This window comes from Brachypodium distachyon, chromosome 2 (genome assembly GCF_000005505.3).
Source record: "Brachypodium distachyon strain Bd21 chromosome 2, Brachypodium_distachyon_v3.0, whole genome shotgun sequence".
NCBI lineage: Eukaryota > Viridiplantae > Streptophyta > Magnoliopsida > Poales > Poaceae > Brachypodium > Brachypodium distachyon.
The window spans coordinates 3,460,230-3,479,015 of NC_016132.3; the positions used below are offsets into that span (position 1 = coordinate 3,460,230).

An 18,786-nucleotide genomic window follows, 5' to 3' on the forward strand; every position below is an offset into this window, starting at 1 on the left:
ATAGGACCATCAGGAATGATCGATGGCTACCTTTGGCTCCAAAACATGGTGATAGATAGAGCTGTCATCCCATAAATCAGGCCTAGTATCGTTAGTTAATACCACGTGCCGATCTCTGGTGCCCAACGTGGTTCGATACGTACCATTCCAGAGGAGGTTTGGTCGTTCACGAATATATGGATCACTTCAGCAATGCTTCCTTGTAGTAAGTCAACTGCTGGACTCTACGAGCATTGCCATCGGTTTCGCGACAGTTGGTTATATAGTCCTCGAATCTGCTCCCGAAGATGCATCCAACCAACAACGGACGTCGATCATGCATGTAATTTCATCGTGACTTTGCGCAAAATGTGCGATGACGCAATGTACGGGGAATACGGTGACATCTGCCGTTTTCATTCTGTTGTGGCGCCTAACAGCTCGAGTACTAGTTTTTCCCTACAGCTAGCGCAGCAGTGGACGGAGGGGGGCCTCGAGATATTTCAGAAACCTTGGTCTCTGCTTAACGAAATCACTATCCGTACGTTGGGGTCATTGTTGCTCCCTGCATGTGTAAAGCTTTGATCGGCACTCAGGCCATCGACCGATCGAGCCCACAGCGAGGTGTCCGACCGGCTCTTTCAGCTTTTGCATGACGTCAATGGGACGGAAGACAAGCAGGGTGCGTGCTGCAGACGTGCAGTGCGGCAGGTTCATCATCGATCCATGTCGTCCAGGCAATGCGATCGAAGGGCAATTTGCTCTGCTCCTCCGATCTTCTCTGTTCCGTGAGCTGTTCAGTTGCCGTCTAGACTGCATTGCATGCAGATGCAGAGAGATGTGGACAGGTGCACATAATACATAGACTGATTGATATGTGGGTAGATAGATGAGTCATCATGAGTGAGTGCTGGCAAGCGATAGCTAGCTAATACGTACAGTACCTATCTACTACTCTATATGGCATGAATGGCATGCAAGGAATTATTGTTGACATTGCTGGATAACTGAAGGTTTTGTTCGGGGTTTGGTTTGGAGACTGCAGTGCGTAGGTACGCGCGCAGGGCAGGGGTGGCAGCATGGCACGTGCGTAAATCGATCGGAATAATCAGTCAGCTGGTCTCCCGTCTCCGCTACGTACGTACGTACGGACCGATCTTGGCCTGTGCGTAGCTCGCCGGTGTGGCACTGGCTGCAGGTACGTGGAATGTTGTACGGAACAGCGGCGGCTGTGTGCGTTATCTATTCGAATAAGCAAAAACAGGAAGATGTGCAGGTAGCTATAGCTAGTGGCACAAGTACTGACATGCTTAAGCAAGTAAGTTGTGGTTTCTTGTGTGTTACCGGAAGTTTGAGCAAGTGTACATGTGATGTGAGCGAGAGATTTTCTAGCTCCTGCAAGCCTTTGCAACAGCGAGCTACGCTTGCGCCGCGCGCCATATATGCGCTGTCGATCGCGATTGATCTGGGATCACGGTGTTTTGATCACCATTGATGAGGCACGCAACAAGCTAGCTGCAGGTAGGCGCCGCGCGCATCATCAAGTGCTGCGCAGTACTTTTTTTTTCGAAAATGGGAGCTTCCCAGCCCATTTTATTGCAACGTTACGTCATCACAGTACATAAATCATGGGTCACACAAAGTCGAAACAAAAATAAGTCAAATAAAACAAGAATTCTGAAGCCGTCTATGCATCCTGAATTCTCGCAACATGCTGCCAGCCCGTTGGATATATCCCGTGCAACCGTCTCCGTCTCCAGCCTGGTGCACCCAAAAACCGAAAGCTTCCGTTTGTACACAAATAGAACAAAGGACCAAAGACGGATGGCAAAAGAAAATACTCCCTCCGTCCCAACATACGAGGGCGTCGATTGCTAGCTAGCTCCTTGATTGCTTTTGTTTTGTTTCGATCTGGCCGGCCTGGGTGTGGGGAATCCTGAGAACTTAACTCTGGAATCTGGATATGTATCAATTGTTTGCATGGATTGCTGGGGTGTCATCTGGCAATGATTTGTGCCATGCATGCACGCAGAACCTGACGGAACGACGGACCTTATTTGGGTGTACGTACAGTACGTGGTGGTCCTGGCCGGCCAGTGTACAGTGTGTGCTGGCACGGCCCCGGCAGGATCGATCGTCTAGTTCATCGACAACCAGCCGGTCCGGACGTTCGTCTCGCTTCGGGCCCGGTCCGGCCCATGCCGGCGCGTTTCCCGTCCAGTTAAAATAAAAAAAATTCGAACTTGCTACGTAGCTGTTTGTTTCCCAAATTTGAGAAAACCAGGCGCTATCGCTTTCCTTCATGTGCCGCGCGCGCTAGCTTGCTATGCTTCCGGTGCAGCACCAACCGAATCACCTACAGGGAGAGGAAAGGCAATCGGTCGGAACCTACTTTTCTTTCTTTCTTTTTTCTGGTTCCGGACATTTCCCTGTTAATCTTGGAATGGAGCCCTGAACTGGCGGGGAGCAGCAGGAACCGACGGGCGCCCATGGCTGCATTCTCTGGGCATCCAGGGGAAGGGGAAAGGATCCCAAGTTGCCTGCACGGCGCCTTTTCGTGCCGTTACCTCTCGCCATCCGTCCTGTCTCCCGCGTGCTTTGCTTGCCTGAACCTGGAACTTGTCAATGCCGATGCCGATGCCAATGGCGCGGCGGCCGGCCGGTGGACTGGGCCCTTAACAATGTCGGGCTCCGGCCAGCGACAGACCAGACACCGGCCGGCCGCGCGTATACATGTCTGTCTGGCCGTCCAGACAGTAGACACGGCATGGACACATCCTGGCACTCTATACTCTGTACACCTAATTAATCTGCCTTCCGGAGCCGGAGCCGTCACCTCCGTTCCCAATTAACGTTCCATTCTACTGCTACTCCCACGGATTTTGTTTTTGTCGTTGGCGAGTTGAGTACACACAAACATCTCACTTTCCCTGTCTGCCGGACATTTACTCCGGTGACCGACTTGGTTGCCGCCAGCTAGCTGGGAGTGCGTACGTCGACACCGCGCGCAGAGAAACTCTGCGCGTGCCATTCAAGTTTGATGACAAACAACATGCGCCAAACACATTGATTGTTCTTCATGGATAACCCATGCATGCCACCACGCCCGTACAAGCTCATTCAACTCATTCACCAGACACTCAGAGTCTCAGACTCAGTCAGTCAGTCACTGCTGATCACTGTCCAAAACCACCTACTATGTTCTCTTTGCTCATTCAAACAATATTCCTGCTAATTAAAGTTCCTCTGAATCTCTTTGCCCGTTCAAGCATACATGTATGTTCCCAGCTCTCAGAGATGGCATCTCTTCTCTTTTGGCGTGGCCCGCCTGGGGTATGATGTACTGGTCGGCCAGTTTTCGCAACAACTTGCAGCTAATAAGGACGCTGTAGCTAGCTGCTGCTGACGCTGAATGTTAGTTGAGGAGGGAGAGGCTAATGGAGGGCTCCTCCGGCTCCGTGGAGCATATGCATCTTGTCTCTTTTCGCATCATGCAGGAGGAATCCAAAAGGCGAAAAAGATCCCCGCAGATCTCCACATCACTCTCCAAATTTCCTTCCCCGCCCATTCTTCCTTCAGGACGCACGTCGACAGGAGCCACAGAAAGGGGAATACTGCCACTCCCTCTACTACCCCACACCCATGTACAAGTACAATGCTGCATGTATGGTATGTATATACAGTTATGTACTTATGTAAACACGCTCCTCTCGAGCTTCTGCCGCTGCCTCTCCTCCATGTCTCATCCTTTGTGCTTGTTGTGCATATTTGAGCACGCAGAGTCTGGTCCATGTCCATCTGGTTGCAGAGCTTGCATGTAAACAGCATCTCCATGACTCTAGCTCCGTGTACAACAGTACAAGCTACCCAGGTGTGTCCTATGCACACAGTTGTACTGTTGTAGCTGCATGCAGCTAGCTAGCAGCACTAGCTGCACATCCATGGCCTATTTCTCTTGAGGAACATACTGCTGCATGCAAAACCCGGCCCAATCGATCTTGTACTGGCATCCATGTACATGTATATATGTCCAACATGCATGCCAGTACAAGATCAGGTTTGGTACCTACCTAGCTTATATACATATATACATATATGCTCCCATCCTATCATTTGAGCAGCCTGGCCTCGGAGCATATAACTGGCCGGGCATAGATCGATCTATGCATGCATTGTAGCATTGCAGGCAGCCTGTGCTAAATGCCAATTAAGCTACAGGCCAAATCATAACCCACCCAATTAATTAACTGGCCAGTAGTACGCAGTAGTCCAGTTTGTTTGTTTCCTGCTTCGATCTTCTTCTCGATCCCCATTACAATTATTCTACACCTTGCCCAATCATTAACCGCCGCTAGCTGCTGCTACTATGCTCCTTATTTTTCTTTCTCTCGTAGATCCAAGCTAGCGGCCCTTAATTCTCTGCTTACACGACAAAAAAGAGAGGAAAAAAAACTGGTTCTTAATTAATTACATGCATGGATGGAGGAGACCTCGAACACGATCGATCGAGACGACAGCCGCACGCTCTTCTCCCGATCGATCCCTAATAGCTACCCAAATCGAGCTCATCAAAGTCATTAATAAGCTTCTCCGCTCACTTTTATTTTTCTGTTTGCTAATTTCGTTTGGGCGTCGTCGTCGTCGTCTTGATCGACGGCGACCATCTGGAGCGCGGAGTCGCCGGTGGCGAAGGCCTTCTTACGGACGGTCATGTACTCGGGCCACGTGACGGGCCGGTACATGGGCTTGGGCCGGGCCGGCGTCAGGGCCTCCTCTAACGGGCCGACCCTCGTCTGGGCCGGCGGGCCGAGGAAGTACCCGAGGGACACCCGATGACTCTCCTTATTAACCACAGCGCGATGGAACACGCTGTGGAAGCGGCCGTTTGTGAGGATGGAGAAGAGGTCGCCGACGTTGACGACGAAGGCGCCCGGGACGGCCGGCACGGCGACCCAGCGGTCCGGCCCGCGGCGGAAGAGCTGCAGCCCGGGCACCTGGCTCTGCAGCACGAAGGTGAAGTAGCCCGAGTCCGTGTGCGGGATCAGGCCCAAGGCCCGCTTCGGGTCCGGGCATCTCGGGTACCAATTGAGGTGCGTCGTGGCCGTCATGGTTTCGGCGATCCTGTGGGTCGCTTCCACGGCCAAGGCCTCGTCCGCGGTGAGGCCCAGCGCCCGCAGGAAGAGGCCCAGCAGCTTGTCCGCTAGCAGGCGCATCTCCCTGTGGAACTCCTCCATCACCTCACTGCACGTATATACAGAGTATCTGTCAGTAATGAAGCAAGTATGTATGTACGTATATACATAGGTGTGATATACGTCTAGCTGGCGTATATGTACACCAGGCTAGCCAACAAAAGGGAAAGGAAAGAAAAAAGGCTGGCGAGGGCGCGTGCGTGTATATGTCATTTATGCATGCATGGGCACATGAGGCGTCACGTGCGAGCCGGGGACAGAGATGGTATATGGCACGTGCGTGGGGGGAGTATATACCAGAAGAGGAGGTAGTCTGGGCCGGCCTTGGGCCAGAGCTTGCGGAGGTCGCGGCGGAGATGTGCCGGGGAGAAGGTGTAGCCCTCGGACCACATGGACTTGGCGAAGAAGCTGGAGATGGGCGGGGAGCCGTAGCCGCAGGACTCGCCGCGGCCTCGCACGGCGCGCATCTTCTCCGGCGCCGGCAGCGCGAACATCCCCGCCACGCGCTCCTCCACCCGCGCCAGGAGGGACTCGGGAACGCCGTGGCCCTCCAGCAGGAACGCGCCCCACGTCTCCGCCGCGCGCGCCACCGCCGCGGCCGCGGCGGAAGGGTCGGCGCGCATGTCCACGACGGGGACCCGGTCGGCGTCGTCTTCCCCGGCGCCGGCGCCGGCGCCGCCGTCCACGACCGGGTGGTCGTGCAGCCCCGGCCACGCGTGCGACTCCGGCACCCCGCGCGCCGCACGGAAGTCGAAGTAGCGCGGGCTCGTCAGGTGCGACGCCGTCGGCATGGCTTGTAGTGCAGAGACTTTGCTTTGATTTGCAGTAGTTCAGCTGGGAGTATATGTGAGCACAGAAGGAAGGAAAGAAGCTAGCAGAAAGCTAGCTAGTGAGTAACGGCGATCGGCACCGAGATAGCTAAGACGGAGAACTGAGTGTGTATGTAGGAATGAAGGAGAGAAGTACAAGGGCGGGGGGGTATTTATAGGGGCCAAGAGGTTTGGACCGTAGCGGATTAGGACGAGATAGAGCGGAATCCATTGATTACTTGCTTACTGGTTACCGAGAGAGGGAAAAAAAGAAGATAAAAAAGATAAGCACCTTTTGGTGAAGACAATGACGTCGAAATGTGAGCAAAAATAAAGAGGATGATTTAATTTGGAGGACACAAATGTACTGTACGTACGTATAGCTACAACTGCTCGGCGCTGGCTGGTCTGGTATGTATATCTGGCGCCCAATTAATTCTGTACGTACAGAGATGTGTACTGTATGAAATAAACTAATTAACGCGCATTGTACGTATGCACGTAAAGCGCCCGAAAATCATTATTGTCATCACAGATCGACTGCACCCGGCCGGCCCCGAAAATTAATTTTGGGTGAGCTGGTCCAGGATGGCCTCCACAGGGTAGGTCTCTCTGCTTCGACAGGTCGATTTTCGATCGACCCGTTTGTAAGAAAAATGCCATTAATAGTAGTGTTCGTCCGGAGGAACAAAAGGGAGCTGACTTTTCAAATAGCCAAGGACTGAAGGATAACGTACGCATCATGGATGTGTTTCCCTGGATGCATCCATGATCCATGATAAGGAAGGATGCAAGAAATCAACGGTCGTTGACTCGACCTGCTTTGCAAGGGCTGCCGTTACCGTCAGGACGACACAAATGGGACAAAGGATGCCTCTAAATCTTGAATTCAAAAGTTAAATGAAACTTTAATGTAGGAGTAATATAAGTCAGGTAAGAGGCATCCTGCCTGCATGCATCTTTAGCCACCATCTAGTTGATCCTCAAAATTTTCCTAAAAATCCGTAGAATCTACCCACGCCAAGCAGGGTCTTATGGGAAGAAAAAAAAAAGACAACACTTTATTCTATCTACAAACACTCCATGATAGAACTAGCTACTGGCACATGTGAGAAACAAAGCATACGCCAAATGCAATCCATATCAATCGGTGGACAGTGATCTACTGTAGTATTTTGCGTAAAAAATAAAACAGCTGGCGTGGCGACGAGGACATGGAAAGAAACAGGACAAGAGTGAGTCTAAACACTGAAGTGAATGGTGGTGAGGATCCCGAGGCAAATGCTAAATGCTAAATGCAGGGACAAACGAGGGGCGCTCCTGCTGGACTCTAGCTCTGGTACGAAAAATATGGCCATCCATGAGGTGAAAACAACAGTTAAACTTTTTATGCATATCAATTTTGTGTGTGTTGCCATTTCAGTATTTACTCCGTTTCTAGTTTCAAAATAGTAGCATGAACATGATTCTTATGAAGGATACAACGACCAAATTAAACTGAGTAATTAATTAATCTGGTGTTGTAAATCTCGGTGTTTCCTTCCATAAAGTTAGTCAACTTAAAAGAAATTTGACTTAGGATAAACCTAAATGTTTGTGTGTGGCTTAGGATAAACTTAAAAGAAATGTGTGATATTTGTGTGTGGCTTGCACACACAGGTTCACACGTGACTTTCTAAAATAAAAATATCATTGAGGATATATATGGAAATAGTTGACGCCCCAAAGAGTGGCATGCGTGGAGATCTAGCTGGAGATGATTCTGTTCGTGGGATAAAAATACTCAAAACGAGCAAGTTGTTAGGCAGATTTCATCCTCGGCTGCTTGGTCGTCTCAAAATTAGCCTCTGGCGACAGCGCCGCCACCTCAGTTGCATAGAAATTTACTGCTCGATCACTGCTGAATGAGATAGGACTGTCGTCTCGAAAGTGCTCTATAATTGTGTTCCATTATGTTTAGACGTGGGATGTTGGACTACTTGTCACGTAGTATGGGCTTGACATGTGGGCCCGTGGTGTCAAGGTAAAAAAAAATGGTTCCAAACGAGAGAAAAAAAAAGACTAGTACACACCCAAGAGGCAGAACCAGAAAGAAAATAAAGTCGGAGTATTAAATTGGGTAATTTTTACACTTTGGCAAAAAACAGAGGTAAAATTATCTCTTCGTTAATACACTCATCTAACTTACCTCTCTTGTGTACATGTTTTTGCCACTTCATGCCTTAAAACTGAATTCGCATATGAGCCATGCTCATTGGCATTTACCCGGACAAGGACACGTAATTTTGAAATGGTATTTCGCAGTTTCTTTAGGAACAAAATAAAAATCATCCACGCTAGCTAGCTCCAAATATATACATGTCAAGAATTCTGAGCTACACCTAGCCGATTGTGCTACGTTTGTTGGTCACATCGTCCGATCTCATGCGTCCACCCACCGATCCATTGGGCAAATTGCAAAAGTACAAAACAAGAAGAAAACTTGAAAAATAATTGTCGTGGGATAAGTTATATGAAGAGCGAATCGAAATTGGCATGGACGGTTGTCCGTGCTCTTGTCTTGACATGAAAAAACTAGATGGCTGATAATACATTATATGTAAGAGGACCCCACAGTGAGATCTCACCTTCATATGATTAATCTAAACGTCGAATTAATGATTGGTCGTTGAGGGGATTAATTTATAAATTTTACTTTTTAACTAGTACAAGAGTCTTCTACTCCCTCCGATCCATAAAAAGTGTCATCCGCTTAGTACAAAATTTGTACTAATTTAATACAAAACGGACGACACTTTTTATGGATCGGAGAGAGTAATAGTTTTCTTCTGTTAGCTTTGTTTAACCCTTTAACCAGAAGAGTATTTTTAAAATTACAATTATTTTGAATATTTGAAATTAAAATAAACTAAAAAGTAACTAATAAAATAGTTCAACTTTGCCAAAGATCTCATTCACAAGGCATGCATACATATATGTATTAATTACTGCATCCGTATACACAATGATCAGTACGGTATACCACAGAGGCCATGCAGCCATGCACCATATATTCTTCCTTCCTTTGCAGCTCTAACCAACCGCATTGCGACAGCGAACCTATCAGCAAACGGCGGTACAACCTGTCCAATAGTAGAAAACGCACAGGGTTGCATGGTTCTTTTGGGGCATTCCTTGTCCAAACATCTGGTAGCATGCAGTGGAGCACTGCTAGTATTTGCTTGCTACCTCCTCCTATCCTATGGGCCTCCATGGTTGGCGCCATCCATCCGGCCACCTGAAAAAAGAGAAAGAATCTTCACATGTTGCACGGAATCATATCCCCTCACAAACAAAACATCATGCTGCATCTCTCCTCTCCTACCATTTTGTTTACTGTTTATCAACATGCTGTCTTTTAGCTAGCTAGTTAGGCACTTGCCCGGAGTAGTATATACAATTAACTCAAATATGTTTTTTAAGAGTTAGAGAGTATCTGTTCCTCAATAACTTAGAAGTACGTCGTTTTTTCTTTCTCGGTCCATTAATAACCGTTTGATCAAAATCATCTCGATTACCTCTTTTGGAGTTGCCCGAGTCACATATGTTAGATCTGATGATTTTTAGGGGTAACTTAAAAATATATCATTTTTTAATCACCTAAGAAATACCAAATACCGACTAATTAATCGATCATGCATGAATATCATCGCAGATATCAAGTTCGAATTAATGTTTGATGCTAGTTTTCAATGAACCCTTTATGCATCTTAATTTGTGAACTGCCGATGGTGTCGAACTGTCGATCGATCGGAACGCTTTTCTATATCTGTTTTGATAATTTTTGGCGATGTGGTACCTACAGAGTTGATTTTCTATTTTTGTTTTCTGTGACGTTGATCGATCCTCCGAAGAACAGTAGGTCACGTACACCGAAAACGAAAGCGATTGCATTATTTTGGTCTGCGAGCTAGATGCTGAGACGCATTAATTAACAATTAAGAGCTAGCTTTGTGCACACACAATGCGACAAGAAGAGATTTTGCGCTTTGTCTCGTCACACGTCCTCATGTTTAGCATCTGGCTTATGTGTAGACACATTAGCTTAGCTAATGGCTCTTTGTCTCTGTGCTTGTCTTTTAACCACGTAAGCGTTCTTAAAGTTTAAGTAGCTTAAGGATGTAGCGTGTACCTAATATGTGGAATATCTTGTTGGTTGATGCGGCAAAGTCCAGCTATAGCTAACTGTCCGAAAGGACACTTACATGTGCTCTCTCCCGTCCGATTAACTAGCGCGCAGAGAATCCTGATATTATCTGGCAAGATGTTTTAAGGTCAATAAGAAGAAAAATTAATGCACACTTTTGATAGGAAAGCTACAGATTGTAGCCATTGTTTCCTAATTGATGAGGATGAGAGTGTTGCGGAAGGCAAAGTTGAGATCACTTATTGTAATACAGAGCGGAAAAGGGTTGCTCATGAATTGGCTACTTTCGTAGAAGAGATTCGGGTTTTTATGGCACGAAAATGTCCCATCCAAAGTAGCATCTTCTGTCGTTAGGGGTTGTAACCCTGTATAATTAATAGATCTCACATTTCCAACAAGAAAGCATATTTGCTTACATGTTTCTTATTTTCCAGATAGGATTGAAACACCTATGGCTGCATTGATGGTCTTTTTCCTTGCCACGCCGGTCCAAATATATAATAGGCGAAGGTAGAGACAAGATTATATATGATGGATAAGATGTGGCTTTTCTTTTCAAATTGTCCAGTGTCACTGTCAGGCCCTTGCACAATACGGAGTATATAGAAGGTGGATTTCATAAGGCAACATTGTTAAAGGCGGTTTTTGTGCTGTATATTTAGGGTGGTCGATGAGCCTAAGTTAAACTAAATGCCAACACTCGCACACAGAAAAAAACACAACATCCCAAACAGGTCCTAACAGAAAGGTGGCATACAAATTATACCATTGAAAACTTTTTTCGAATACAAATCCAAGCAAGTAAATACTACTAGAGTGCTTCATCACATACCAATTAATGGAGTATATCTTTCCATATAGCTGGTTTTAAATACGGGGAAATATCTCTAGTGAAAACCAACCTATTTTTGCCAACTTCGCAAAAATCATGTTTAAAAGTTTTAAAAAATATTTAAAAAAATACCATATGTTGGAGATGTAATGATCCACTAACATGCCAACCTCAAGTAAAAACTCAATTACATTGGGAAGGAATAAAAAAGAGAAATACCCTATATAGGTGAATAGTGACATCGCGAAGAAACACTATTCATGTTGAATTTGTTTTTTTCACTGCCGCTAAATGAGATTGAGTTTGGACATGAAATTTTACACACATATTGAGCATTACTCTAACATATTACTATTTTTTTAGAATTGTTTAAACATTTTATAATGGTTTTACCAGGTTTTGATCGAATACGTCCCCTTCAATTCAGTACAATTTAATTAGGGCCTGAGCTCTGGTGACAGGGCATTGAACAAACAGACCCTACGGCAACCAAGCACGTGGACAACCGATTCTGTAGAGGAAAAATTAAGCAGGAAAGAAAGTAGCACCACACTATCTGGAGTACCATGCTGATTAAGATCATTAAAATCGTTATCTAGGCCCAGACAAATGGAGTTTCAATTCGGTTGGTAACGAATCAGCATCCATCCAGCTGATCGATCCAAAGGCTCTGGCTGTGCAATCAGTTCCCATCAAAACCGTTGCCGCCCTGCGCACATACGTGCAGGGGTCTTGCACGTACGTACGACGTGGCCTACCCTAATCTACACATCGATCCATCGATCTTAGTACCTTTTTAAATTATTTCGCCTCCTTAGTGCACGGTGCTTAATGCTGTCACTAATATCCCCTGCAAAAAGGCTTATCCTACACCGCATCCCTAATTTCGGTACGTGACGCTGTCGGGCGCCGGCCCCTGGCAACAAGATTATTTGCTTTCGGTAGTCAAAGCCTATGGGGTATCTTCATGGGATTTTCTTTTTCAGAAATTCATTCATGTGGTTTTCTTGTTTTGGTAAAAGGACATGCAAAACCTACCTAAGCTAGTACTAGATGCTTTGCCAGGTGAGAGTGACACACCATGCATTAGCCGTACGTAGTACTAATATAGTCCATTAACTATAATGTGTTATTAGCACTAAGTTAATGAATAATGGTTTTCTGTATCTTAATTTCGAAATTGGACAAAATAAAATTAATATTTAATTTTTAGATCTAAATCATACTTGTTTTCACTTCTCACAAGATAAAAATACGTTTGTCGTGAAATATTAGGTGAAAAATTATTCTTGCAAAACTAGAAAGCAAACTCCATAGAAACCATTTTAAGAAGTTTTTCTTTAAAATAGCATATGGCATAGGTGTGATACTCTACAAGGATGTAAAAATTTTAGTCCAAACTCGATCACATTATGAAGGAATTGAAAAGAGACATATATAAATGAATAGTTTCACGCAGTGACGAATTAATCGTTATTCATGATGAATTTGTTTTTTCCCTGTGTCGAAAAAAAATTGAGTTTGGACTTCAACACGTATATAGAACATGACTTCCCCAACTTATGCTATTTTTTAAAACTTCTACGATATAGTTTTCATAGAGTTTTCGTCGTAAAGATGGTTTCTTACGTGTATCCTTGGATTTAATATTTTCCCCTTTCCGGGTCCCAGTTGTAATCGGGTGCTGTGGTGTTCTCTGACTCGCCTTAAGTTAATACTATCAAGTATAGGAAGAGTTACCTAAAAAAATAGACAGCACATGTCCTATCCAATGAATTATGATAATGCACTGTAATATCGAAGTCGTTTATTGGACAACGCACTTCTCTCTGCAAGACAACAATCATGACTGAATTTTGCACTGAACTGCCCAGTGGCTACAAATGGCTACCCACATGGCCTGTTAATTAACCATAGACTTTACCATATACACGGAGTTCGATCATTATAGTTCTTTTTTCGCACAGAGTTCGATCGATACGCAAACTATCAAGAGCGCATCCATATACACGGATCTTGTCAGTTATCACCTCTTGTCTGGGCTTGGCTAGGCTAAAAAGCCATGGTGACTAGACGATTCACCACCAGCACTCAAGGACAAATCAACGTCTGACCGGCCGGATTTAACCTTTGTTAATTCCCATCTTTTATTTGTTTCGGTCCTAAGAACCAAAACGGTGCTACTATGTCTTTACTTGATCAGAGTGTATATCAATCACTAGCTAGCTAGACGCCAACTTTTACACAACATGCAGCATGACACAGGGTCCGCTCTATCAATATATAGCTAGCTGCTAGCCTTTGCATGCCACCACATCCATGTCCCATAGCTGGCTAGCCAGTAGTATATATGGAAAGCCATTTTTTATCCCCAATATCCTTTTTCTGTTTTGGGGAATCGAATCTAAGCCATATCTGATCTTGCTTGCTCACAACATAGAGTGACTTTAGCATGAGTTGTCGATCCAACAATTTTTCATGGGAAAAAGAATATTTTTGTCATCTCCTGTTGAAAAGAGCCACAGTGAAATTTGCAGAGCGACACATTTGTTTTGTTTAACCACACAGATGAACTTCTTTTCTACGAAAAAATAGAATATATATAAAAGGCTCAAACAATTACACGTTTATTTACTTATATTTTTAAATTCATTGAATTTTGTTTTTGCAATTACTGCTCAAACTAAGTGAGTGCGCACCGTAGACCTGTTCGTGGAGAGGTGCAAAAAAGTGACCCTGATATTATCCTACTTAGTTCAAAAATGGACTAGAATTTTAAAATCACATCACTGAACTAAGGAGGGTTGGAGGTCAACATGTGGGCATTCCAACAAGACTCCAACACAAATTGTCTAGGGACATTGTCAGGAAAATACGACAAGCCAAATTGTGGAACTAGGAAGTTTTACCTTCCATGTGGATGGCACACGATGTCGAGCAACCAACATAATTTTTTTACAATACGCAAACAGTAGTGTTGAAATTTATGAACACAGGAATTGAATATATATTGTCTTCATTTCTCATATTAATTAACAACTTGCTCTGATCAGCTCAACAACTAGCCCCGGTCGTGCACACAATCCAACATCGACCGAAGGTCCAAACATTTATCATGTGACCGAAAATCGACTATAGATATGCATGCATACAGATATACAGATCATAGTAATCATGGTCCATGGAGCAAACTCTCACCGGTGGAAGCATTTGTACATGCTGCACCTTTCCACACATACATACACGCATAGCTTGCTAGGGTTAGGGAACATTGGGACAAAGTGTGTGAGGGTGGTGGGTGGCGAGGGGTAATGTGATGTCCTTTGGTGAGGCTGGAGGGTGCTAGCTAGATACAAAGGAGAAATAATAGGGAGGGGTTGGAGTATAGTGTCTCCTAGCTGACACAACCTCCATCATCACTGAGAGCTCAGTGGAAAGAAAGAAACAAAGAAAACTATAGCATGCGCATCTATATAGCACATGAACAATGCTATGCAAGAATCATGCACTCGGGATTTTTTGCCATGTTAGTGTTAGAAACTCTCAAGTATAGGACAATAACACACATTAGAGCTAGCCATAGCTCTCAAGTATAGGGTACTACTCCCTTTGCTTGGCAAGAGAAGAGGAGACATATGTTGGCCTTTGTTGCTTCTCAAGCACCATAGATCAGGGACAGGACATTTTGTCATTGGGAATGTGAAGCGATCGCTGTGGAAGAAAAGCAGTCGGGATATGTTTGTGAAAATGTGCTGTCTATCATGATGAAATCCTAGAGGATGTATAGTATGCCTAGCTATACCTAGAGCATTTTTTCCTTCTGTTTGTCTTGACCTCCTTTTGCATCTTACTGCCGTAGATTAGTCAAGGCCGGGCATGAAAATTCGGTGCGAGTTCTTTGAATATTCGTTGTTTAAATAAAGTTCTGTCGGTGTGTGTAATTAGTACATTTCTTCAGCAAATATGTTTTCGAGGAATTTCAGCAAATATTTTCTAGTGGATGGTTTAATATAGTGAATATCAGTGTCGTGCGTCTTTGGGTTTTTTCGTGCAAGTGTGTTTTCCATGCATGTACAATCAGTTTTATGATCTTGTTCTACTTTATTCTTGCCTCTTGATCTTTCGAACAAATTTGTCGATACGCTATTTTCAATTTGGGTTGCTACAAAAAGTATGTTTAATATGCTCCCAAGTGTACCCCCAAGAAAAGCTACGTCCCATGTAAATATGCATCAGATAGTTATTGTTGCCTTCACTCTTCTTTCCGATGAGACTTTTCTTCAAACATTAATAATGGCTAAAACTACTAATAAAATCCAGAGTTACAAATCATTGTCAATCGCAATCAAGGCATTGAACGGAGGGGGCAAAATGACAAACTCAATTCGTCAAGTGCCCCATTAATTTGGGCATGTCATCTCACTGATTCACTTGCATCCATATAAGCCAAAAACATGTATAAAACTGGCCATTTCATTCTTATCTCTTTGTAGCTTCTTCATCCAGCAAGGGCCCCATAAGCATGAGCATTAGTCCCCTTTTATTTCCTTTTGTGCCACCACAAAGCACTAGACAGAGGGACATGATCCAATTGCAAAATCTTAGCTTAAATACGATGTGGATTAACCTCCACTGCTAAACAGGGGATAAAAGCAGATGCGATATTATCTCACATGTCTGGGCATATGCACATATATGCCAGGTGGCAAAGAAGGTGGGGGTGAGTGGTCAAGAGACCAGCAGGTATATATATATGAGGATGACTTGTTTATTATTCGCCACTATATATATTCTTTGTTTGCAGCCTATATGGTAGATGTGGCGAATTTTGATGTATGGTACTCTTCTGTCGTCTCTTATAAGATATACTAACTTTGCATTAAGTCAAACTTATTAAAATTTGACTGAAGTATAGAAAAATCTACTAACATCTATAATGTAATTTAAATAGTTTTATTAATATGTCATGCTATGCATGTTTATAGTATACTTATTTAATACTCCCTCCGATCCATAATAAGTGTCTCAAATTTTGTACTAACTTAATACTAGTACTTTCTCCGTCCAACAAATGATGTCTCAACTTTGACTAAATTTGAATGCATCTATACATTAAGTTATGTCCAGATACATCGAAATTTTGACAAACTTAGTACATCTTTTTGTAGATGGAGGATACATATTTTCTGTCGACTTGGTCAAACTTTAAAAAAATAAATTTTAGACACAGCTAGAACATCTTATAAAGAGAGAGAGAGAGTAGTATTTATTTCTTAAACGCTACATGCAAGTACTTCTTAAATGTTGGAATTTTCTAATAATGTTGGCGTTTTCACAGGCTGGTTATTTCTGGGGAATTGCTATCGAAAAAGTTTCTTGGACTGGTTGGGAAGAAAACAAGAGCCAGGGAGATTTCTTTTTGCGATTAATCCAGCATGGAGACTACAGAAGGAACACCGCAAAGTGCAAACATAAAAAAACCGGCTGATTGTGGGCAGTGCTTAGAGAAGAGCCGAAAAGATAATTGAGATATACATCGATCGCCCGATCTTTGACATAAGCCAAGGCCTGCAGATAGACCACCAGGGGTGTCGATCGGTCTGTGCAGTCTGTCCTATTTTCAACATGGACAGGTTGTAGTATAATTTTTGCTTTTTGTCGGATGGATCGATCCTAGCTAAGTAAGTTGGTGCTTTGCGAGAGAGCGAGAGGTTCCTTGGCATTAGCGTTGGTCTTTCTTTGGTTCTTTTCTCTTGGACCGCGTCTTGGCATCTAGCACACATTATGCACGCTCGCACGTACGTACGTACCGCTTTACAACAAATTAACAAAACACGTGCAGATCGACGTATATGTACATGAACACATACACTTACACGCGTACATGCATACTAAAAAAAATCGGTTTTGCCGGTGAGAAGTCGTCTATTTTTAGGTCAAAGATCAACCGACGTGTTTTGGCCGTTCGTCGATTGAGTTATGAATATGATGCGTTGATATTGAGTTTTTAGACTTTTGCTTATAACCTCAACCAACAAAAATACTGATACATGCATGTGGATGGACGCATGCACGATATATGAGCACCGATCCCGGCCGTTTTAATTTTTCTACGGCCTGATCGATTCATGTGGGTGCTGAGAGGATCGGCACGCAGCCGCTCGATCCTTGTCATCACTCCCAGCAGGCTCCCAGCCGCTGCATGCCGACCGAATTAAGCATCTAGCGGTAGTGTGGGCCGGCGGTAACAGATGAGCTCGATCATCATGATCATGATCATCCCGATTATTCTCAGCCTGCAGCCAGATAGATGGGTATAGTAGTCCCGTAGCTACCTATACATATCATACATATCCGGTTCAAAAAATACATAGAGTATATCATACATGCATACATTATGATTCCCTTGCATGCAGTAGCGGCCGTGGCTACTGACAGCTGCGCGGCTGGCCCTGCATGCAGCCGCACACACTTGCCAGGCCCTCCTCGATCGGTCGCCGCTGGACTGGACTGGACTGGACTGGACTGAGATGGATATATAGATATGTGTCTAGCTAGACGATCAAATCTAAAAATATACGAGCATCTAAGCATGCATGCATATGAACGTACACAGACGGCCGGGATAAGCTAGCCTTGGGGAGCTCGATCGATCTCATCGGTCCACCGTATCTAGCCGGGCAAAGTTGTCCATATATGACCGCTGACGATACACAGTCACTTGACCGAGTCACTGACTGACTGGGGACACGACAGTGCACTCGAGTGTGCATCGCGCCCTGTGCCGAACGCCTGCATGCATGAATGCCCGGCCGTGGTCGATCCGGCATACGTACGTACACGCGCCGGCCGCGCGCGGACTGGCAATTAACCAAACGGCCGCACCGTCGATCGGCCCCAAAATACAAATCCGAAGAAGGTGATGGGTGGATGGACTAGGCAAAGGAAGAAGGGCTACCTTGGCCCCTACACTACATCCAGGCGCCGCCATGGACGCGCCAAAGGTCGTCAAGGACCACTAGCTGCTACTACGTACTGGCGGCTACACCGACCCACCGACCACCATTGGATCGGATTGCATTCATTTTGGAACTCTCTTTGGAGGCCAATCCACGTGCCTAAGCCGCAGCGCTCTCCATAGTGATCCCCTTCTTTGTCACTCTCTCCCACTCGCTCACTCACCCTGCGGCCGCTAAGCTTTAGCCATATATGCATGCGTGCACAAGAGCCCAAGTTGGGGGTCAAATATAATACGCCGGACTTGGCTAGCTTGGCCCGGCCCGCGGCACCAACGGCGGCGCGCGCCAAGCTTAGCAACCGGACAAGCGTTTTCGGTATTGGCGTACCGTTTGTCCTCGCTGCTAGCTGCAGCCTCCCTCCGCCGTTGCCGTCTTCCGTGACGTCCGCCGGATAGATAACGAGACAAACGCCACCCTTCCACCGCCATGCAGGCATATTCTCCCAACTGTTAAGAAAGGAAGAAAAGATATATAATGATGATACGAAATGCATGCAAAAAAGCTCTGCGTGCTGGGAGGCCTCTGTGTCCTGATCGATCTGTTTGCGTCGCGTACCTCGAGTGCATGCAGTTTACTGCTGGAGTAGTGTAGTGCAGTTGGCAGAGGAAGGAGGGAGGGAGGGGAGATAGATGCTCTAGCTCGTCTGCCTTTCTTTCTCGGGTCGCATTGGACGGTCAGGTCAGTCCTTGGAAGCAAGTAGCAGTTGCTGCTGCTACGTCCAAAAGGGCATCGGGGACGGAGGACGGACAACCGATCTGCATCGCCCGAA

The 18,786-nt window shown here is 45.3% G+C and overlaps 1 protein-coding gene across 1 annotated transcript; it reads right to left on the minus strand.

Moving 5' to 3' along the window:
* Positions 1-4,192: 4,192 nt before the first annotated feature.
* LOC100835718 (gibberellin 3-beta-dioxygenase 2-2) lies at positions 4,193-6,138 on the minus strand. The gene is made up of 2 exons (XM_003569590.4): positions 5,469-6,138; positions 4,193-5,220 (listed from the first exon to the last, which is right to left on the minus strand). Exons 1-2 carry the CDS (start codon positions 5,960-5,962, stop codon positions 4,557-4,559), a joined length of 1,158 nt encoding a protein of 385 aa, XP_003569638.1. The 5' UTR covers positions 5,963-6,138; the 3' UTR covers positions 4,193-4,556.
* Positions 6,139-18,786: the final 12,648 nt, after the last annotated feature.